The sequence below is a fragment of the Hypanus sabinus genome, chromosome 5, assembly GCF_030144855.1.
Source record: "Hypanus sabinus isolate sHypSab1 chromosome 5, sHypSab1.hap1, whole genome shotgun sequence".
In the NCBI taxonomy this organism is placed as follows: Eukaryota; Metazoa; Chordata; class Chondrichthyes; order Myliobatiformes; family Dasyatidae; genus Hypanus; species Hypanus sabinus.
The window spans coordinates 17983806-18005210 of NC_082710.1; the positions used below are offsets into that span (position 1 = coordinate 17983806).

A 21405-nucleotide genomic window follows, 5' to 3' on the forward strand; every position below is an offset into this window, starting at 1 on the left:
ATTCAATTTCTAATCCTTTTACTGAGAGAAATGGAGAAAGGTTACAGCAGGGGTGGAGGTGAAGAAGAAGATTAGAATTACTGAAAGGAGTACAAAAATAGACAAGAAATTAAAGAAAGCAGTAAAGATTTCAATGACCATGTGTAATTTGGGAATGTTTCAAGCTGAAGGATTGGAAGGTACAGAACTGTGCAAAAATCTTAGGCACATGTATACTGTACCACTAGGGTGCCTAAGACTTTCCTACAGTCTTATATTTGTCAACGTGGAGCAGGGAGGGAGCTTGTACATCAGGCAGGAGCAAAGGATGTTGGGAATGATGAGAGTGGAACACTGCAGGAGGGGTGTGAGTATCGGGCTGATAATCGTGCTGCCGTTTTTTCCCCCTTGGTTTCGTGGCTATCTGGAGAAGAAGAATTTCAGAGTTGTACACTTTGATAATAAATGAACATTTTTTTGTACCTTTGAGCAGGAAAGGGGGCTATTTGCCTTGTGAGGTCTGTCCTGTCTCTGTGTAGGAGCAATTCCACTCTCCTGCCCTTTCAATGAGCTATGTGGATCCCATAGATCCCTATCCATATTGATATTTCCAGCCCATATTTCCATGAAACTGATTATTATTTCTCTTCACTGTTTGTTATGGCTCCACATTTACCAGAAACTGGTACTTGTCCACACCAAAGGAACTCTATTCCTCCAGTTTAAAAACTTTCACCACCACATTCTGTTTATCCAATTTTCTATCTATTTGGCAACAGCTTCTTTTGTTCTATTACCTTCAAGTCTTAATCATGAAACCAGTATGTAAAACCTATTCAATTATGCAAAGTAAGACTATTTATATCACAGCAACTGTTTTCCCTCATCTCTCCTTGTTACAATGAGTGATTGAAGTGAACCCAAGTGCAGGACACAGGCACAGAGATTGAGTTTGGATGCTTACACGGGTGTAAACGCCCAACAGCAAACCGGAGGGATCTTGACACAGAGTCCTGATATGGAGACTTGACACGAAGCCTTGACTTGACATACGGCCTTGACACAGAGCCTTGACTTAGAGAGATGGAGTCTCATAGATAAACCTAGAAACTGGAACTAAACTTAGAACAAACGGTTCTAAGCGATCAGGAAACGTAATTTATTCACAAGAAAAAAGACCAACGAACTGGTGACCAGTGGTTGTGACGTCAGGGTTCTTATACTGAGTTCTTGATGGAAACCAGGTGTGCCATCATCAAAGAGAATAGGAAGCAATTGGGAAATTAATGATCGGGACCATGGCATAATCAAAGAAAATTAGGAGCAAGCTAGGGAATAAACAATCAGGACCATGACAACCTTCCCTTTTACTTTAACAAAATCTCTCTCAAGTTACCTTTATAGATTCATGTTTGCTTCACTTATCAATGCATGCTAAATGTACACTGTTCACATTTGCTCCCCTGGGTGGCTCGATGGAGATATGTCAGTACGTAAGTTGCTCCTTCCTCTGCTAGCCTGCAGGTCACCCTTGGGTAAGGTGTAGCACCCGTTGAGCCCCTGATCAGGGTCATGTGAAGCCATGGGAGCAGCTAGTTCATGGTCGGATGAGCAGCTGGTGCACATCACAAGTCCTGGTTATGCGACCACTGACACCATGCAGACATTCTCTAAACAGTATTGATAATGGCTGGGGTCACCCATCTTGTAAAGGCACTGCCCAGAAGAAGGCAATGGCAAACCACTTCTGTACAAAAATTGCCAAGGACAATCATGGTCAAGACCATGATTGCCTATGTCATACGACAAAACTTTTGAGGAGTTTTTAATTCCTCAAAAAAAGTGAAGCTTTAATTGCCTTTCCTTTTCTTCTTGTGGTGAAAACGTTTGTAAAATGGCATTATTGTGAATATGGTCACTTTTTTTGCAGCTCTGCAACCTTACTCAATTTATTGGCCAGTCTCTTCAGCAAATTATTTTGCTTTATTTATTTATCCAACTAGAGTGTTGTTTCGTTTGCTCAGAAGCATTAAATTTTCATGAATCACAAAGAACATTTCAGCAAACTTCTGACAAACTTCAGATGAATAGGAGGAACTAAAATATAACATTAAATTATTGAATAATTGATCAGAAATACTCACCAAGTAATCTAAGCATAAGAAATTGGACACCAAGAGCATATGATTTGTATTCAGGGTTTACGGATCTGTGAAACAAGCAAAGACCAATGAATATCTTCCAGACGAGCTATCTTCTAGTGTCAATTTTATCTCCATTTAAAACCTACACTCACATGGCAGTGAGGTAGAGTTTCCTGGTCTAAAAGATATTCAGCCTCATTGAACAAATTTATCTGCTACAGATACAGCACAGAGTCAGGCCAAGAGCCCAATTAACTCAGACGTCTTTGGAATGTGGGAGGTAATCAGAGCACCCAGAGGAAACCCACATGGTCATGGGAAGAATGTACAAATTCCTTACAGACAGTGGCAGAACTGAACCTGGGTCACTTGTACTGTAACAACTTCATACCAGTAACCACAATGCTACTGCTCATAATAATCTTTGTGCATCTTGCCTTTTCCGAGATCTGTAGGCATTCTGCTTAATCACCTGTTTCAAGCAAATGTCAACTCAAAGTAACAACTTACATAGCAGATTGCTGTTGAAAAATCAGCTGGGTGTTATAGGAGGACCTAGTGGCACTGCAGATGAGAATACACAGTAGCTGAGAAAACTCATTCAATTGTTTAAAAGTTCTCTGTGTTGCTTGTTGAAATAAAGTTGTGGGACATTAATATACAGTCACTGAATGTGCTTATCCAAAACTCATCTGTTTTTATTTTAGTAGCCGTTTCAATGTAACAGGCGTCTATTAGAACTGAAAACTCTAATAATGGTGCACCAACTTTTAGCCAGCAGGGTCCTGGGATCCTTGCTGACTGTCAATCTCCATGGTAATGATTCAGTAAGCAGACCAGTCCCACTGTACTTTTTAAATCCACGTACACAGTTCAAAGTAAATTTGTTATCAAATGAGTCACCATACACGACTCATTTTCTCCCAGGCGTTCACAGGAAAATAAATACAATAGGAAATGATGAAAAACTATACATAACAAAGACTGAAAAACAACCAATCTGCAAAGACAAAATAAAGCAGGCAAATAATAAAAAAGTAAATAAGTAATACTGAGAATCTGAGTTATAAAATCCTTTACATTCAGTCTATAGGTTGTGGAACCATTCAGTGTTGAGGTGAGTGAAGTAATCCAAGCTGGTACAGGAGCCTGGTGAGTGTAGGGTAGTAACTATTCCTAAACCTGGTGGTGTGGGACCTAGGGTTCCTGTACCTCCTGTTTAATGGTAGAAGTGAGAAGAGAGCGTGGCCTGGATGATGGGGACTCTTGATGACTGATGCTGCTTTCCTGTGGCAGCGCTCAGTGAGAGGGACGGCTATGCCTGTGACAGATTGTAGTGTATCCACTACCTCCTGTAACTTTTCCATTCTTAGGCATTGGTGCTTCCATTCCAGGATATGATGCAGCCAGGCCACGATTGTACTCAGAATGAAAGAGAAAGTAGAAAGGCAGGGAAAGGGAGAGGGCAAAAAGTGTTGAGAAGGAAGCTCCTCACTGGGAGGCATTTAAACAGCAAGAGGTGACGTGGTTAGGCTCATGGAAATAGAAAGTAAAGCTGGATCCAAGAGAGATTATCAGGGGAATCATTAATGGCAGTTACGGCCTGAGAAAATACAGGAACAGTCATTATGATCTAAAACTGCTGAACTCACTCATGGATTCAAGAAGCTGTGATCTGGCTTTCACAAGGATGAATTTTGTTTCTTCAGGCTTACTTTGAAGATCCGTGAAGAAGGTGAGTGTGGGACTGGGCCAGAGAGCATCTATGGAGAAGTATAGTCAGTTAACGTTTTGGGCAGTCCTGATGAAGGATCTCAGCCTGAGACGTTGACAGTTGACTCTTTTCCATAGATTCTACCTGGCCTGCTGAGCTCCTCCAGTATTTTGCGCTGGGTTCCCAACAGCTGCAGGGTATCTTGTGTTCACGATAGACAGAGTTCCTTTGGCATTTTGCATGTGTTGGTCAAGATTTCCAGCGTCTGCAGAATGGGTTGAAGTTCTTAAAGGAAGCGGGCTCAGGGAAGTATAGTCCTTTCAAGAACCAATGGCCAGCTTGTGGTTTGCTTCCTGTGATGTCTAGTAGCTGAATTCTGCAAGCGGCTGATATCAGGACTGCTGCACTCAGTATGGAAATGATGTTTACAGTTTTATATTGCTTAAGCTTTGCAATTTTGTGAGGTGTTTTTTGTTAGTTCTTCCCTATTTGCATAGACTATTCGGCCAAGTGGAACACCCATGCCGAAATCAGCAGAACCTAATGCTTAGACATTATAGGAAGGATGTGGAAGCATTAGAGAGGATGCTGGGGAGATTTACCAGTAACATGCCTGGATCAGAGAGCTTGTCTTACGTGGATAGGTTGAGCAAGTTAGGAATTTTCTCTCTGGAGCAAAGGAATATTGGAGGGCACTTGATAGAGGTGTATAAGATGATGAGAGGCATCAATGAAGTGCATTTTCCCAAGTGCAAATGGCCAATATGGGGGTGCATATTTTTAAGATGACTGGAGGGCAGTATATGGGTGATGTCAGAGTTAGGTTTTTTTTTTACACAGAGAATGCTGGGTGCATTAAACTCAGTGTCAGGGGTGTTGGTAGAGGTAGATACCTTAGGGGCAATTAAGAGACTCTTAGATAGCACTTGGATGAAGGAAAAATGTAGGGCCATGTGGCAGGGAAGGGTTAGATTAATCTTAGAGTAGGTTAAAAGTTTGGCGTAACATGTTCTAACAGTATGCAAAGTTAAGGTGACGGCATTTCCTCAACAGAGTCGAGGGACAAATAAGGTGGGAACGCATCAAGTGAAAATTGAGGGTTATCCCTTGCAGCGACAAAAAATTTTCCTGCATCTTATCCTTAAACAATTACTCAGCCTACGAATCAGCACCAAAAGTAAGCTGATTTGAATTAACTCACACAAAGTTTCTACCACGTCGGCTTTGTCCAGACTCATCGACAGCACTGTCGTGACTTACGTGGTGTAAGATATATTAGATGCTGTCCGTGTGGTTTGTAGTTTGACTAGAGCAGCTTGATGTGATAGTTGTGTGTTTTTCTGTATGCTCTCCCTCAGTCACATGTTCTCTACCCTCTGCTCTCCTATCCTCTCCCCTTCAATTCTACATTCTCTCTGCCCTATGACTGCCGCCCCTCTCCAATCCCCTCTTCCTCTCAATCTCACACTGATCCTTGTTACGTATGTGCGGAGCAAGAACGACAACAGAGTAGTACAAAACATTTGTTTTTACAGAGTCATATCACTAACCGTACTAGCTGGGTTCTGCTAATGAGGCCGGCATCCCAACAGACGAACCAATGGCTGCTTATCGAGGAGATTCATAGTCCACAGCACTGGACATCGCCTAACCAGACTGCCTCCCTGTGGCTGTCCACAGGAGTATGCCAGCCCGCTGACCACTACCAGGCAGGATAGACAGTTCATCATTTTTCATAGTTACTCCCTTCCCCTGCAGTTCGGGGAGGGGTTGGGAGGGATGAACCATATTGGGTCAGTTGGGCCTCCTATGTACTGCAGGCACTCTCTTTTGGCCATGGACATTTGAGTGTGGACGTTTTTGTCTCGGCAGGACTGGTTTGTCACCCCCACACTGTAAGAGTTGTCCAGCGTGTAACAACCGTCACCTCCTTTTCCTTCTGATCACCTCTTCCCTTTCCGAACCTCAGCCTCTCTTTCACTCCCTGCTATCCCTCCATTCACCTCTCCTCGTCCTGCCCCCAATCTCCCTTCTTCCCCATGCTTCGGACTTCCTTTGTTCCCTGGGCAACTAACAAGCTGATGGAAGAAGCAGGGCAGAAGCTTGCTGCTCACTAGGTAGACTTGTGCACCGTGGCCTAGCAATGCCCCTCAATTGAACTGAACTGACTTTATATTACTGACATCCTTCATATACATGTGGAGTAAAAATCTTTATGTTACATATCCGTCTAAATGCGAAATGCACAATTTGTAATAAATAGTATGTACAACAGGACAGACAATATAGCATAGAAATACAATTGTGTCAGCATGAATTAATCAGTCTGATGGCCTGGTGGAAGAAGCTGTCCCAGAGCCTGTTGGTCCTGGCTTTTATGCTGCGGTACTGTTTCCCGTTTGATAGCAGCTGGAACAGTTTGTGGTTGGGGTGATTCAGGCCCCCAATGATCCTTCAGGCCCTTTTTACACACCTGTCTCTGTAAATGTCCTGAATAGTGGGATGTTCCCATCTACAGATGCGCTGGGCTGTCCGCACCACTCTCCGCAGAGTCCTGCGATTGAGGGAAGTACAGTTCCCATTCCAGGCAGTCATGGGGGATCAGAATCAGGTTTGTGAGACACTATAGGCCTTCAAATCAGCAAGCAACGACCAGAGTTTACCAGTAGGTCTGCTGAATCTGCGAAACAGGGTTGGGAGCAGAACTGGCACTCGTTCCAATGACCCACTTTCACACTGATTAATACAGATACAAAAAGAAAAATCCAGCACACTCTTATTGTAATAGAATAAACAAGGGAGCGTGTATTGCATCACACCCACCTGATGAGAATCATTACTGACGGCGTCTGTGCCATGGCGCCCAGCAGGCTTCCCACACACACAACCGCAAAGAAGGCCGGGAAAGCGTATTCACAATTTGTTTTGGGGCATTGACCAGGCATGGCCGTGGCATTCCAGGCAAAATCAGTGTTGATGCAGGCACAGTTGGTAAGGTTCTGAGGAAGGAAGATATTTGTCACAAAGGGAAGGTTAAGAAATAAGCACGTTAAAACAACATTTTATCAGACCCTTCGCTTGCATCTTAATTCCTGTAAGTGTAGAGTCCTTAATTCCTCAAATGTATCCTGAATATTTATATATTTTGCTTTAAGTATTACCAAAGTTGAAGGAAAAAGGTGCCTCTGCCTGGGAAATATTTATCACTGAGAAAACACAGTGATAGATGAGTTAACCCTCATGAATAAATCCTCTAGGACCACAGACTTAGAATAGAAGGATGTCCATTTAGAACAGAAATGAGGAGGAATTTTGTTAGCCAGAGAGTGGCAAATCTATGGAGCCAGGTCATTGAGCATACTTAAAGATGACTTAAGGTTCTTGATTAGGAAAAGGTTAGGAAAAGGTGTCAAAGGTTATGGCGAGAAAACAGGAGCAGGGGGTGGAGAGGGATAATAAATCAGCCATGATCAAATGGAAGGACAGACTCGATGGGCCAAATGGCCTTATTCTGCTCCTACATCTGATGGTCTTAATATTAACTAAGTTTCACTTATGGGTCATTATTTCAATGTTATCAAGGTCTAGTCCTTTACTTAATTAAGCCATCCTGTAACCTCCAATATGTTACCAAAACATAGTTTTACTGTTAATCAGTTTTGATGTAATCTCATCAACTGACAATTAATAGTTGTACTAAAATCATGTTCAGGTAGATCAGCTTTGACTTGTGTCCTGGTGTGCACCAGTTTTTAATAAATCACCCATTATTTCAAACACCAACCCCATGTGGCCATTCAGGTTACTGAAACAGTGAATGAGTAATGGGGTTTGGGGAGCAAGGGTAACTCCAGAGAGGAAGTAGTTCAGACCCAGAATGACCACCCTGCCCTGACAGATGCTTCAAAGGCATCCAAAGTAGGTTCTATACGCACATTGGAAGGTATAGGGAGGCATAGAGAATGTCTTATAAACAGGGCAAAGCCAGAAGTGTACACAATAATCCATTGGCCATATCTCAGTGGGACTACCATCTCTAAATTAGAGCACCACACATTAGGAAGGGTGCCAGACCATTAAAGAGCTCACAGGAGATGTTTACAGGAATGATAGCAGGTGTCATAGACCATGGAGAAATTGGATAAAGGAAAGGGGAAGTTTGAAAGAGAACTTCAAAATCATGAAGCAAGGAGAAACTGTTTCCAGCAGCAACCAGAGGACACAGATTTGAAGTTTTCGATAAAAGTGCTGGGGTAATATGAAGAAAGCCACCTGCAGTTTATCATTATCTGGAACACACTGTCTGAAAGGGAATTGCAAAGAAATTGAATAAAAATATAAGCATTTGAGAAAATCATGAAATGGAAAAATTCCTTTGACTTCAGGGAATGGTTTGATACCTCTTTGTAAATATAAGCCAAATATGATGAGCTGTGGTTCAAAGTTCAAAGTAAATTTATTACCAAAGTACATAGATATCACCATATACTACCCTGAAACTCATTCTGTTGCAGGCATTTACAGGAAGTTAAACAAATACAATAGAATTTATGAAAAACTATAAATAACAAAGACTGTCAACCAATGTCCAAAGAAGATAAATCATGCAAATGAAAATAAATAATACTGATAATACTGAGTTGTAGAGTCTGTAGGCCATGGAATCACTTCAGCATTGAGGTGATAGAGTCAGCCACGCGGGTTCAGAAGCCTGATGGCTGTAGGGTAATAACTGTTCCTGAACCTGGTGGTGTGTGGGCCCTAAGGCCGAAGGTAGTAGCTAGAAGAGGGCATGGCCTGGATGGGAAAGTTCCTCGATGGTGGATGCTGCTTGCTTGTGGCAACGCTCCTTGTAAATGTGCTCGGGCAGGGTTTTTGCCTGCGATGGACCGGGCTGTGCCCAACACTGTTAATGGACTTCTCTAATTGTGGGCATTGGTGTTTCCATATCAGGCTATCAGCCAGTCAGAATACCCCTTTTCAGATGTATTTTTCACAGTTCGACAGTTAACTTCTATCCTTTATATACATACTACAGACACGCACACACACACATACATAAAAGATGGGGGTTAGTTTTGGTGGCTGGTAGGAGCTTACTAAGCAGACTGAGAAAACACTGTCAATTTATTGAACTCAATAAAATTTGAAAGGACTCTTTCTGTGGTGAATATGAAATGCACACTATTTATCGTATCTCGAGATAATATCCATTTCAGCTTCTACTGAGCACCATTAGTTCCTCTGATTACATGCAAGCCATTGTGCCAAGCGGGGAGAGTCTGATTGCTATGAGAATCACAATCTGTGACAGCAGCCCTCGGGAAAAGAGAGATTCTTGTACTAGGCTGGTAATTTCCCAACTGTGCGGACACACACAACAGAAACCTGTGAATCCAACATCTTCATTAAAAAGCTATCTTGTTATGTATTTTTTTCATTGCGGGAACAGCTGAATGTTGCTTCATTGTAAAGTTTACTATTAGGGTAATAGGTGAGTAACAAAGTGGCATGTTTAATTCCTACAGATGGTTAGCATTTCTTTATGTGCTTTACAGCAGAGCTCTGAAAACCACTTTGTTTTAAGTTATACAGAAACAGCGGGAAGGAAGGCTGGGAGAAAACTAAAAATAAAGCAATTCTTAATGCACTTTCATTTCCCAGCTATAATCTTGGGGGAGCTCTTTAAAGGTCAGAAATTTATAAATTGTCATCCAGGCAGAATTATTTCATTTTCACTGTAACTCTGAACTTACCACTGGCTGCATTACATAGCAACTGTTAGATGCCTCATCCTGAAACCCCTCAATTAGTTTTCAGTAGGGACAAAGCCTTCACCACTGAAGACATGAGCATTCACCCACACAATACATTATCTTTGTTGCCTCACTGTCATCGATAACTCCTCATGATTAGTTCTGGGCACCCACTCAGTCTATCCACCTCCGATCGCTCAGCTCTCTTCTTTCATCTCTTGGCTACGATACTGGTTTGGACACGCTCTCAGTTTCCTTCCATCCTTTTCAGGATTCAGCCAAGCCCGCATCCATTTACATTTTTTAACTGCCTTCCAGAAGATTCCGAGCTGTAGGGTAAGTGGCTCCAAAACTGTCTTGGCATGAGGGGACAGAGAGTGATGGTTGAGGGTTGTTTTTGTGATGGGATGCCTGTAACCAGTTGGGTTCTACAGACAGCACTGCTGGACCCCTTACTGTTCTCCATTACACGTGAATGACTTGGATCTGAATGGTGGAGGCACCAGAAGCAAATTGGAGACTGGAGGAGCCGTTGGCAATATGGAAGGACATCTAGGGCTAGAGGGGAGACACCAATGCGTTGGAGGAATGGCGTATAGAGTTTTCATCAAAATACATGTGAGGTGATCATAAACACAAGTGATTCCGCAGATGCTGGGAAGCTAAAGCAACCAATTTTAAGCAAATATGCGGCAATGAATTCTGGGTGTGCTAATCAGGTTGGGACATACTGTACACCATGAAAGGTAAAGTCCAAAGGAGTACAGAGAAACAGAGGGAGCTTGCCGTGAAAATCGAGCAGGCCTTGAAGGTAGCAGTGCAGGCAGGAAACATGGTTAAGAAGATACATGGAGTACAGTATTGCTCTTCAATAGTCAGAGCACTCAGTACAGATGCAGTGTGGTTATACTTTACAAACCACTGGTCAGGAGTATATGCAGCTCTGGTTACTGAATCGTAGGAAAGATTTGACAATCCTGGAGAGGGTGCAGAGGCTGCTCAGCAGAAACATCCTTGAGGACAAAGGCCTCACAAGGTCATGCCCTCCAATGGGGATTGGTTTGGAGCGCATGTGCTGGAATCAAGGTATTGGATGTACAGCAACCTTATGAGGGGTGTAGATAGTGCAGGCAGGCTTCTCCCACTGAGGTTAGGCAAGACTAGAACTAGAGGTCGTGGGTTAAGGGTGAAAGGTGAAATGTTTAAGGGGAATGCGAGGAGGAAATTTTTCACTCTGAGAGTGGTGCAAGTGTGGAACGAGCAGCCATTGGAAATGAGTTCCATTTCAACATTTAAGAGAAATTTGGGTAGGTACATGGATGGGAGTGGTATGGGGGGATGGGAATGGTCCAGGTGCAGGACGAGCGGACAAGGCAGACTAACTGTTTGGGCATGGACTGGATGGGCCAAAGGACCTGCTTCTCTGCTATATTCTGCTATGACTCTAAATATGCACAACTATCATGCACAGTTTCGTGTCGACCAACGCATTGAATGCTCTTGCCGTTCCTGATGTCCATGTAGGTCCCAGACCGTCCTGGGATGACTGGGGGAGGTCTGGAAGTCAGATGGAGGTTGTATGGTAGCTGGCTAACTCCCCCAGAGGCTACTATCATTGGTGAAATTTAATGTTCCTCACACCTCAGTTTATGCCTCTGGCAACTGTTCTGTTACTTACAGATTCACCTTCCTCACCCTCACTTCCCCCTTTTCCACAGATTCTTCTCTTTCTCAGCTGGCATTTTACTCCTCTTCTGCATTCCCAGCTTCACTTCTTCCCCAGTTTCCCCTTCGTTCCTGGTTGTCTCTTCCTTCCCAGGTTCCACAAGTTCCTGGTAGATTCCTCCAGCAAATTGTCAGCTATTAGCTTCAGATTTATTCAATTAATTTTAAAGAGAAAAAAAGTCATAGAATAGCAAGTGCTACAGGCAGGAAGCGGTCCAGCCATTCAACAACGTCACATTCAAGTGGCGACGTGACTCCATATCCACAAACTGCTGGAGGATCTCAACAAGCCAGGCAGCGTCTATAGAGGGGAACCAGAATGAAGGGTCTCGCTCCAAAACCTCCACAGAGACTGCCTGACCAGCTGAGTTCCTCCAGCATTTTATGTGCATTGCTCCAGATTTCCAGCATCTGCAGAATCTCAATACCCAACCTGCTCTGCCTCAGTTCCTTAACACTCTGGCCAAAAAGGAACTCTCATTTCCAGATTTAAGGTTTATAAATGAAGTGTAACCTATTGGCATTTGTGGAAGGTAATTCCAAACTGACGACACTTCTTGTGTTCAGAAGCATTTTTTTTGTCTTCACTCCTAGTTCCTTAGAATACAGCTCTTCTTTGTTTAATGTGTCTTTATCTTTGAACTCCAGTCCTCCTTGTTTGCCAACACTGCATTCCTATAAGCCAGAGGTGGAATTTTGGAATTCCCTTCCCAAAGCGTAAAGATAAATTTTATTTGTCACAAGTACAGTACTGTGCAAAAGTCTTAGGCATATTCAAATAGCTAGGGTGGTAAGACTTTTGCACAGCACTGTGGTGGTGGTGGCATCCGTCGGTCTCGAGAGACCGTGGATCTGCGCCTGGAGTTTCCAGGGCGCAGGCCTGGGCAGGGTTGTTTGGGAGACCGGCAGTTGCCCAAGCTGCAGGCCTTCCCCTCTCCACGCCACCGATGTTGTCCAAGGGAAGGGCACTAGGACCCATGCAGCTTGGCACCGGTGACGTCGCAGAGCAATGTGTGGTTAAGTGCCTTGCTCAAGGACACAAACACGCTGCCTCAGCTGAGGCTCGAACCAGTGACCTTCAGATTACTAGTCTGATGCCCTGCCCACTAGGCCACGCGCCAACAGAGCACTGTAGTAGTTTTAGTATATTGCACTGTACTGCCGTCGCAAATAAGATATATATTTCATGACAGACCTTGCTTGTTGTCTCAGGACTGGGTACGTCCACACCCATGTCACACACCACACCGACACTCTTTATCTGCCAGCTGTCCCACACCCCTCCCACGGCACTCCACCCTCCACAACATGGCTTGCTCCCACCTGATTTACAAACCCACTCTTTGCTCCCAGTTTATAAATACAGTGCTGTGGGAAAAGTCTTAGGCACCCTAGCTATATATTTATATGTGCCTAAGAAAGTTCTGTACACTGAAATAGCAAAATATGAAGTGAAATGTGTTGTTCGCATCTATGATCAGCTGTGCTGAGGGAAGCCCACAAGTGTCGCCACATTTCTGGTGCCAACACAGCATGTCCACAACTTACAAAATTTGAAGTGGTACGTCTTTTTGGAACGTGGGAGGAAACGCAGAGAATGTACAAGCTCCTCGCGGACTCTCAGGGGGAACTCAACCCCATCTTACAGCTGGTGTGTTAACTGCTAGTGAAGAAGGGAATCTTTAAAGACTTTTAAAGATGAAGCAGATAACTTTTGTGCAAGACCAGGGATTTGAGGTCTATGGCAAATTGGCTCAGAAGAGGAACCTGCCTGAGGCAGATCACATTGAACAGGACGACCGACTAACGGGTCTACGCCTCTTCCTATGTTTCTTATGTGATATATACTCAATAGGAACTCAAATCAACAAATTCCACAAATCAATGGGTGGAATATTTTTCCTATTCTTTATATGATATCAGCAGAAAGTCATAATTAATAGATTTTCCCATAAGTGATAAAAAATTCTAAGTATATTTAGCTGACTTTCCCGAACACAACTGAGAATGCAAAAAGAGGCAGCTGGGTACTATTATTAACAGGTGAAACGGTTTCTGAATCATTTGTGCTTAAATGGTGCTCTCTAGTGGCTAGACTTTGTTCTACAAGTTACATTCTCAACAGACCACCGTCAACGCTTCCAACTAGAATTTACAAAGTACCAAAATTCTCTGAGCTCTGAGACTAACTGTACCACAACAATAACTAAGATGAACTTCCATTTATATATGGGCCGAAACCCTCCTGATGAAGGGTTTCGGCCCGAAACGTCGTCACTACCTCCTCCCATAGATGCTGTCTGGCCTGCTGAGTTCTGCCAGCATTTTGTGTTTCTATTTCATTTATATTTCACTTTTAAAACTTCGAACTAACTGACTGAGAGGTTTATGGCAAACACATCAAACTGCCTCAAGATGAAACTAGTCTTGGTAAAACAAATCAATAAAATTTTGACAAGAAAACAGACTGATTTAAGGTTGAATTCCAGCTTTACAAATGAAGGTATTGCTAACAATGGAGGTGGTGTGGCACAGCATCCAAGCTGGAGTCGGTGCTGCCTGACTGTTCACCTGGCAGAAGGCAAGCTGCATCGTGTTTGACTGCTGCAACATTCATGGACTCTGGGTCCTGGACTATTTTTTTTTTATTAGTTTTTTTTTAATACATTTTACAGATTAAAAAAGCCCAAATCACAATGAGGAACATTAATACAGTGCAAAATTAAACATACAATGACAATATGATACAGAGAAAGAGAATTTTTTAAAAAAGCACCTAAATTGAAGACAAGTAAACTTAGTATCCTCCCCAAGCCCCACAACACAAAAAAAAACTCCAGACCAACCACAACACAATATAGAGAATATAAATCAGGACAATCAAACTCCCAGACTGTGAATACACTCAGCAACAGAGGATAGTAATGCCTTCTACCAGAAAAAAAAAGGAGCTGAAAGCAAGGGACCGAAAAGAAAAAAAAAACCCTAGTCAAGAGGAAGGTTATGAAAGTACTCGATAAAAGGTCCCCAGACCTTATGGAACTTTAGGTCCGAATTAAGAACTGAATAATGAATTTTTTCGAGGTCCAAGCAGGTCCTGGACTATTTTTATGTGTGACTGCATCTTACTGATATCTTATATGGGCTTCCTATCATATATGTACTCCACATATCTTGCACTGCGTACAATGTCGTTACTGTGTTTTGTACCTGGCTCCGGAGTAACGCTGTTTCATTTGGTTGTTGTCAAGGATATTCACATATGACCATATAACAATTACAGCACGGAAACAGGCCGTCTCGGCCCTTCTAGTCTGTGCCGACGCTTACTCTCACCTAGTCTCACCGACCCACACTCAGCCCATAACCATCCATTCCTTTCCTGTCCATATAAATGACAATACCAAATCTGCCTCTACCACTTCTACTGGAAGCTCGTTCCACACAGCTACCACTCTCTGAGTAAAGAAATTCCCCCTCGTGATGTATGAGCAAATGAGAATTAAACTTGAACTTGAATAGAGAAACTAGCTCCAAAGAGCGTTGGAGAATGAGGGGAGGTTTGATAGCAGTATGCAAAATTATGAGGGGTATCAATTATGAGGTTGGATGACACTAGAACTAGAGGTCATGGGTTTAGGGTGTAAGGTGAAATGTTTAAGGGGATGACCATGAGGGAGAAGTCCATCACTCAGACTGTGGAATGAAATGCCAGTAGAAGTTGTGAATGTGGGTTCAATTTCAACACTTAAGAGAAATTTGGATGGGAGTGGTACGGAGGGCTATTGCCTAGGTGCTAGACAGATTAATAGTTCAGAACAGATTAGATGAGTTGAAGGGCCTTTTTCTGTCATGCAACTCGATCACTCAATGAGTCGATGACTATGCACTCTGCTGATTTTATCCTTAACCTTTCCCTTGGTTAAGCTGCTCCTTAATATTCTGCTCTGAGGCCAGTCTATCTACCTCACTATTTCTCTATGTTGCTCAGTGTTTGACATTTCTCCTGTGAAGCACCTTTGAACAATTTACTCTATGAAACGCACTACATACACATCCCTGCTGATTTCCCCCTAAATATGCACAGCAGATGAAAGAAATGACCATAATAAACTTTCAGCATCTCCATGCCACCCTCCCACTTGCAAATTTTAATTAGGCTTAAATGGGTCAGATATCCTGCTGGCCTCAGCAGGATCTATTCCTACTTTAGGCATTCCCTTACACGCAAACTGCAGGCAATCAATGTATAGGAAAAGAGTTTTAAAAAAAGGACATTTCAATGAAATGGCTCAAACACTATGAGATGATTAAGACTTTCACACTTAGCCAGAAAATAATCCTGAAGGCAATTCACAGAAACGTGTAAACCTTGCTCACATGTATGCTACTTGCTTGACTTGCAAAATTCCACCAAGAAACATTCAAACAACACTTCAAGTAACACACATGAAATGTGTGCAGATCAATTGAGAGAAATAAACAGTCGAAGATTTGGGCCGAAAAGGGTCTCGTTTTTGAGCATGTTGCTCTGGATTTCCAACATCTGCAGAATCTCTTAAAGAATTCTTCTAAATTTTTGTGCCTTCCCTCCCAACAGAAACTTCCGCTGTTACATAAAAAGGAGGCAGAAGACATTGCTGCTGCCATTGAGAAGGAGGTACAGAGGCCTTAGGTCCCACACCACCAGGTTCAGAAACAGTTAGTACCCTACAACCAAGAGGCTCCTGAACCCTTGTGGATAATTTCACTCACCTCAACTTAGAACTGATTCTTCAACCTATTGACTCACTTTCAGGGACTCTACAACTCATGTTCTCACTATTATTTATTTACTATTTTTTATATATTTACATAGTTTGTCTTCTTTTGCACATTGGTTGGCTGCCAGTCTTTGTGTGTAGTTATTCTATTGCATGTCTTTGTTCTACTGTGAATGCATCAGGAAACTGAATCTCAGGGTGGTATATGGTGACATATCCGGACTTTGACAACAAATTTACTTTGAACTTGTGGTCAGGATAAGGGTTAATAGAAAATTGAGGAAAAGGATTACTTTCATTCCATATATGTCCACTGTCTTAGCAGGTATAATTTGACATGACAGGAATGATCCAGCTCAACACAGACTCCATGTTTTGCAATTGTGAGGTTAAGAAAGAACTGTAAAGTTTGGGCAAACACAAGGAAATCTGCAGATGCTGGAAATTCAAACAACAACACACACAAAATGCTGGTGGAACACAGCAGGCCAGGCAGCATCTATAGGGAGAAGCGCTGTCGACGTTTCGGGCCAAGACCTTTCGTCAGGACTAACCGAAAGGAAAGATAGTAAGAGATTTGAAAGTAGTGGGGGGAGGGGGAAATGCAAAATGATAGAAGACCGGAGGGGGTGGGATGAAGCTAAGAGCTGGAAAGGTGATTGGCGAAAGTGATACAGAGCTGGAGAAGGGAAAGGATCATGGGACGGGAAGCCTCAGGAGAAAGAAAGGGGGGGGAAGCACCAGGGGGAGATGGAGAACAGGCAAACTACTAAATATGTCAGGGAGGGGGTAAGAAGGGGAGGAGGGGCATTAATGGAAGTTAGAGAAGTCAATGTTCATGCCATCAGGTTGGAGGCTACCCAGCCGGTATATAAGGTGTTGTTCCTCCAACCTGAGTTTGGGTTCATTTTGACAGTAGAGGAGGCCATGGATAGACACATCCGAATGGGAATGGGACGTGGAAGTAAATGTGTGGCCACTGGGAGACCCTGCTTTTTCTGGCGGACTGAGCGTAGGTGTTCAGTGAAACGGTCTCCCAGTCTGCGTCGGGTCTCACCAATATATAAAAGGCCACACCGGGAGCACCGGACGCAGTATACCACACCAGCTGACTCACAGGTGAAGTGTTGCCTCACCTGGAAGGACTGTCTGGGGCCCTGAATGGTGGTGAGGGAGGAAGTGTAAGGGCAGGTGTAGCACTTGTTCCGTTTACAAGGATAAGTGCCAGGAGGGAGATCGATGGGAAGGGATGGGGGGGACAAGTGGACAAGGGAGTCGCGTAGGGAGCAATCCCTGCGAAAAGCAGAAAGGGGGAGGAGGGAAAAAGGTGTTTGGTAGTGGGATCCCGTTGGAAGTGGCGGAAGTTACGGAGAATTATACGTTGGACTTGAGGCTGGTGGGGTGGTAGGTAAGGACATGGGGAACCCTATCCCAAGTGGGGTGGCGGGTGGATGGGGTGAGGGCAGATGTGCGGGAAATGGGAGAGATGCGTTTGAGAGCAGAGTAACTATATTGTATCCCTTTCTACCCATTTTGTCCTTTCCTTGAATCTTTCCCGAAGTCACCAAGGTGCTTTCATTTATCACTCTACCACTTGATGACCATCACTCATCTCTAGTTATTATTCCTTCAAGGCATATCTTAAAAACAAGTTTGGTCTTTTATCCTAAAACTTTTCAATACTAGTATATGTTTTTTAAATATCACTGCTATAAAACACCTCAGATTGTTATATTGCCTTAAAGGCTCTATGCAAGTACTATCTGCTTTTGTTGTTAAACCTGTGCTTTGCATCATGACTGTTCCATATGACAACAAGACCGCTTCTCTTCTTCCTCTGGTACCCCTCCTCCCTCTTTTTCTTCCATGGTCCACAGTCCTTTCCCATCATATTCCTTCTTCTTCAGACCTTCATATCTTCCCCTCCCAGCTCCTCACTTTATTCTTCTCCCCCACCCATTCACCTTCCCCTTCACCTATCACCTCCAGCTTGTACTCCTTTCCCCTACCCCCGCCTTCTTATTCTGGCTTCTTCCCCCTTTCTTTCTAGTTCTGATAAAGCGTCTCGGCCCAACAGATTGACTGTTTATTTCTCTCCTTAGATGCTGCCTGACCTGCTAAGATCCTCCCATCACGTTGCATGTGTCGCTCTGAAGACTCTGGTGCATTTAATGCAGACTACATTACATCATTTGTAGACCATATTATGTTTAAGTTCTTTAAATGTTAGTCACTCCTTTTTTACTGTTGTACATTTAATGCAATTTCCCAGTTTGAGCCTGGAGCTCGGGATCTGGTCATCAACTAGTCCAGGGGTAGCATCAAAGATCAAAGCCCAGTGGCTGAAGCCTGGAAACTGAAGGCCCAGAAGCCTGTCATGGAGTTGGAGGACTTTCTGTGTGTGAGGGTGGGTGGGTGGGGGGAACAGGGCTTGCTTTGCTGTTGATTATTGCGGCGTGTCGTTCCTTCAAGCCTCGTGGGCATGCCATGTTGCCACCGGAAACTTGTGGGCTGCCCCCAGCACATTCCTACATGTTTGTTGTTAACACAAAGGACGCATCTCACTGCATGTTTCAGTGTACATGTGATAAGTAAATCTGAATTAATTCATGCATTACTTTGATCAGAATAAAATAATCCACTTTCAAGTCTTACAAAAAACACACTTCTGTTGTTATCAGTCCTTATCAGACCTGATCAGCAATAAATTCTGTCTTGTTGCACAATAATACACAGTAGTTTTGATTCCACTTCTGAATTTAAAATCTAAACAGCACAACCATTTAAGGAGCATGAGAAAGCTCACCTTGTTGGTACATCCAGCAAAGCATGGCGATAGGTAGGTGATGCCGTCAGACCCGCAGACCGGGTTTAACATCTCTTTTGAGCATCTGCAATCTTCATTACATACCACAGTCAGATCTCTTTTGAATCCATCAAAGGAACTGGAAAACAATTCAAAGTCACAGTGAGACCATGTCCAAAAGCTAAAAGCTTTATCTGAACACTTGGAAGGATGCCAATAAAATGACACATTGCTACAAACTGAAGCACAATGTTGCTCGGACAATTGTTTCTACATGGTGAGAATGCGACTACTGTAATAAAATAGTTGATGAAGTTGAGGCTACACTCCACAAAGGTTAATATCTTCTTTCTTAGCATTTTCTCAGGATAGCAAAAGTGTCACTGGCTTTTCTAGATTGTTTCAAGTAGTGTCTGATTTCTGTTAATATTTTTCCAATATTTTTCCATGATTTATAATCTGTATTCAAGTCTTGTTGTTGAATTTGGTGACGGCTCACTTGATTTATATAGCTTCCAGTAGTTGCAATTCATTTGTTAAATTGACAGATTATCTGTAAATGGCCTTGTAAAATAGAAAGGATTTCGCTTAATATAGATTCAACTTCCAGTGTTAACCGTGCTTGTTGATGTAAGCAGGCATTAAATAGGCCAAGCACAAAACCTTTACAGAGAGTTAAGTAGACAGTGTAAAGGAGTAGCTTTCTTCAATCAATTCCAATAGATTGTAGAGAAAATCTGAGAGTAAACTCCAAACGTTACCTCCTAAATAGAGATTACAAAACATTAAGTCTGTAAATGAGTTTAAGCTGCAATTTAACATGTTTTCAAGGTGAAAAAACAAGCAGCTACTGTAGGTTGGGAGTGATTTCCTTGGTTGTGAAATTTAGAACCGGGGATCAAAGTCAAAAGATTTGAATAAGCCCCTTCAGGGGTGAAGCAAGGAAACATTGCTATGCCCAAAAGCTGACAAAAATTTAGAATTCTCTTCCACCTTCAATTTATTTATTGAGATGTAGTGCAGAATAGGTTCTTCTGGCTCTTTGAGCCATGCCACCCAGCAATCCTGGAATTTAACCCTAGCCTAATCATGGGACAATTTACACTGAGCAATTAGACCTACCAACCACTACATCTTTGGACTGTGGGAGGAAACCGGAGCACCCGGAGGAAACCCACACAGTCACGGGGAAAACGTATGAACTCCTTAAAGGCAGCGGCGGGAATTGATGCTCAGTCAATGCTAATTTAATACTTGAGTGTGATAGAGTTTTATTAATGAAATATATTAATAGCGGTGGACATGCATTTAGGGTGGGTTATGTGGAATTGAAAGGAAATGTACAGAGCAGGGTATTTTTTTTTAACAAGGAGTGGTCAGTATCAGGGCTAGTGGTGGAAGCGGATACGGTATTGATGTTGAAGAGAATGGTGGGAAAACTGAGGAGTGTGGGCCATGTACAGGCAAAAGAGATATAATTGGGCATTATGTTTGGCACACACATTGGGGGCCAGACGGCCTGTCCCTCAAGTCAAATCACTTTTATTGTCGTTTCAACCATAACTGCTGGTACAGTACACAGTAAAAATGAGACAACGTTTTTTACGGTGTTACATGACACCGTACAAAAACTAGACTGAACTACGTAAAAAAAAAACAACACAGAAAAATACTAAACCAGAATACAGACCTGCCCAGGACTGCATAAAGTGCACAAAACAGTGCAGGTATTACAATAAATAATAAACAGGACAATAGGGCAGTAAGGTGTCAATCCAGGCTCTAGGTATTGAGGAGTCTGATAGCTTGGGGGAAGAAACTGTTACATAGTCTGGTCGTGAGAGCCCGAATGCTTCGGTGCCTTTTCCAGGACGGCAGGAGGGAGAAGAGTTTGTATGAGGGGTGCGTGGGGTCCTTCATAATGCTGTTTGCTTTGTGGATGCAGCGCATAGTGTAAGTGTCCGTGATGGTGGGAAGAGAGACCCCGATGATCTTCTCAGTTGACCTCACTATCCGCTGTTGTATTGTTCTGTGTTCTAAGGGAGGGAGGCCAAAGGTGGGTACGTGGAGGTAGACCACAATGTGTCCACAACTCACTAAATGGGGGGATAGATATCAGGAGCTAAATTGTATACTGTTCTTCCTATGCCTGAATTGAGTGGTCCCCTTCGCACTGAGTTGGTAGACAGAATACATGGATTTGCATTCACAAGTTCATTGCTGGCTGATCTGAGCTGATGAAACTCGGGAAGAATCCACTAGGGAGCTGAGCAGTGTGTTCTACATCTATTCTCCATTAAGACTCTGATTCTCGGTGTGATAGGGAAATGTCCAGAAATTAGTAACACTCCGTCAGCTGGGACTCGAGCAAGTGAGAAGGATTTTGTTCATTTGGGAGTTTAGTATGTGGTTGCAACACCAGTTGTCTTTAAAAATGAAGTGTGCAATCCAGCAGAGCTGCAGCGTAAACTACAGAAAAGAGCGTAAAATAAGTGATAGTCTCATAATCACAATGGTC

General features: G+C 43.0%; 1 protein-coding gene across 1 annotated transcript in view; it reads right to left on the bottom strand.

Annotated features, from left to right (window-relative positions):
* LOC132393961 (solute carrier organic anion transporter family member 3A1-like) overlaps nucleotides 1-21405 on the bottom strand; it is a 293808-nt gene that overhangs the window by 12076 nt on the left and 260327 nt on the right. The window contains exons 7-9 of the mRNA XM_059969457.1: nucleotides 18888-19026; nucleotides 6661-6836; nucleotides 2124-2188 (exon numbers count right to left, since the gene is read on the bottom strand). Coding sequence (XP_059825440.1) covers nucleotides 2124-2188; nucleotides 6661-6836; nucleotides 18888-19026 — 380 coding nt within the window. The remainder of the gene's footprint in view (nucleotides 1-2123; nucleotides 2189-6660; nucleotides 6837-18887; nucleotides 19027-21405) is intronic.